General features: G+C 39.1%; 1 protein-coding gene across 3 annotated transcripts in view; it reads left to right on the top strand.

The window, feature by feature from the left end:
• The window catches only part of LOC108250420 (E3 ubiquitin-protein ligase RNF31), an 82459-nt gene that overhangs the window by 16917 nt on the left and 63498 nt on the right, over positions 1–2044 (top strand). For all 3 annotated transcript variants that reach the window (XR_005234589.1, XM_037982056.1, XM_037982055.1), the window contains exon 5: positions 1278–1334. Coding sequence is in view for 2 of the 3 variants with exons in the window: in XM_037982056.1 (XP_037837984.1) it covers positions 1278–1334 (57 nt within the window). In the remaining variant the exon portion in view is untranslated. The remainder of the gene's footprint in view (positions 1–1277; positions 1335–2044) is intronic.

Below are 2044 nucleotides of genomic sequence, written 5' to 3'. Positions count from 1 at the left end.
TGGAACGACATAACCAAGTGGCGGTCAAAGTGGGGAACACCCCCAAAGGTAGTGGAGAATGACCGAGCTAAGATCCTGTGGGACTTCCAGATCCAGACAGACAAAATGCTAATGACGAACCAACCGGACATTGTGGTGGTGGATAAACAACAGAGGAAAGCAGTTGTGGTGGATGTAGCAATACCGAGTGATTGCAACATCAGGAAAAAGGAGCACGAGAAAATGGAGAAATACCAGGGCCTCAGAGAGGAACTGGAAAAGGCCTGGAAGGTAAAGACCACAGTGGTGCCTGTGGTCATCGGGGCCCTCGGGGCAGTCACCCCCAAACTGGAGCAGTGGCTAAAACGGATCCCAGGAACAACATCAGACATCTCAGTCCAGAAATGTGCAGTTCTAGGCACAGCCAAGATATTGTGCAGAACCCTCAAGCTCCCAGGCCTTTGGTCGAGGACCCGAGCTCAGAGGATGAAAAAAGAGACCACCCGCGGAGGGTGAGAAGGGAAAATATATATTTATTTTTTCAAATTTATTAATTGGTATTACTCTGTAGAAATTTGAGTTCTTTTAAGGTTTTTAAATGCACAGTAAATTCATAGTCTTGACTTTTTCACTCATTTAGCCTTAAAAACTGTCTGATACAAATTTTCGAAAAGAGCCGAGTTAATCCATGTTTCAGGGTACTTTATATTTTTACCTTTTATTATACAAACATTTTTGTTTGGTAAATGTTCAATTTAAACTTCAAACGGCATGTTTCAGCAACTATTTAGCACCCAGCATTTGCACTGCACTTTTACAGAAAATGCATTTTCTCAAATGCTGAGTCAGCATTCATGAAACAAAAAATTCAGCTCGATCAGGAATAGTGTGCTTTATTTACAATTTTTTTTATTTTATTTTTTTCCCCATAGAATCACTGAGATCTTTTCATTTTCCTTAAAAAACATTATTCTTTTAAGTATTTTCTTACCTTCCTTTAGCTACCATTCTGACATTTTTAGCTAGTTTTACTACATTTCTGTTTTAGCTACTTTTAGCTACTCTCTTGCTAATTTCAAATTTAACTTACTGTTTTGAAACTTTTAGCTATGGTTTTGCTAATTTTAGCCAAACTGCAGCCTAAAACTAACTTTGACTTAACTATTGTTTTACTAATTTTAGCTTCTGTTCTGCTTGTTTCAAGTTTGTGTGGCTATTATGCCCCCCCCCCATCTATTTAAAGTGCATTGTATTATTTCCTTAAAACATAAAAATATTTTTTTGTTATTTGATTTTAGGAGAGTCATCCTCATCCTGAGTTCTATGAGAGGATCATTCCGACACTGCGGCACAAGGTGGAGTCCATTGTAGTGCAGCTCATCTTTCTTCCTTAAAATTTCATTTTAGGGATGTAACTGACTGTGATGTAGAACAGCAGTAATGTTTGACTGTATTGTATTTTTATAAACATGAACCAGAAATGATTAATTTTTTATGGAACAAGTTTTCCAAGTTAATTTTACAGACTCATGGTTATTATTACGGTCATGTTGAATTGCCTCCTAATTTTGATTTCATTTGAAACAAAGTGAAAAGGCCAAAAAGGCATGATAAATTTATATACAGAGCAGATTAGCTGAGTCACTCCCTGGCTGAGCTGACCTGACTTTCTGTATGACAGGATTATATTTATTTGACTTTTAGACGTGTACCACCCCATGACTTGCAATGGGGGAAAATGGTGGGCTGTAAAATTTCTACCCTGACCTATGTTTTGGCAATGGAGCTAATCATTCAAGCATCATGATGGGTGGTTGGAGGGAAATGTTTGAAAGTGAGTTTAAGGCATAAAACATCCACATTCATTCAGCAACACAACCACAAAGAAGCAGGCTTTGGTAATTGGCAGCTCCATAACCCAGTGACCATAGTCAAATGCAGTGTTTCCCAAAGACACCCCCCCCCCCCCCCACTCCTAATCCAGAGGGAGCATTCCACCCATTTCCGGTTGAGAACCATGGCCTTTGACATAGAGGAGCTGACTCTCATCCCAGCTGCTTAACAC

The sequence above is a fragment of the Kryptolebias marmoratus genome, linkage group LG20, assembly GCF_001649575.2.
Source record: "Kryptolebias marmoratus isolate JLee-2015 linkage group LG20, ASM164957v2, whole genome shotgun sequence".
NCBI classification, from domain to species: domain Eukaryota; kingdom Metazoa; phylum Chordata; class Actinopteri; order Cyprinodontiformes; family Rivulidae; genus Kryptolebias; species Kryptolebias marmoratus.
This window is presented reverse-complemented; position numbering and strand designations above follow the sequence as displayed.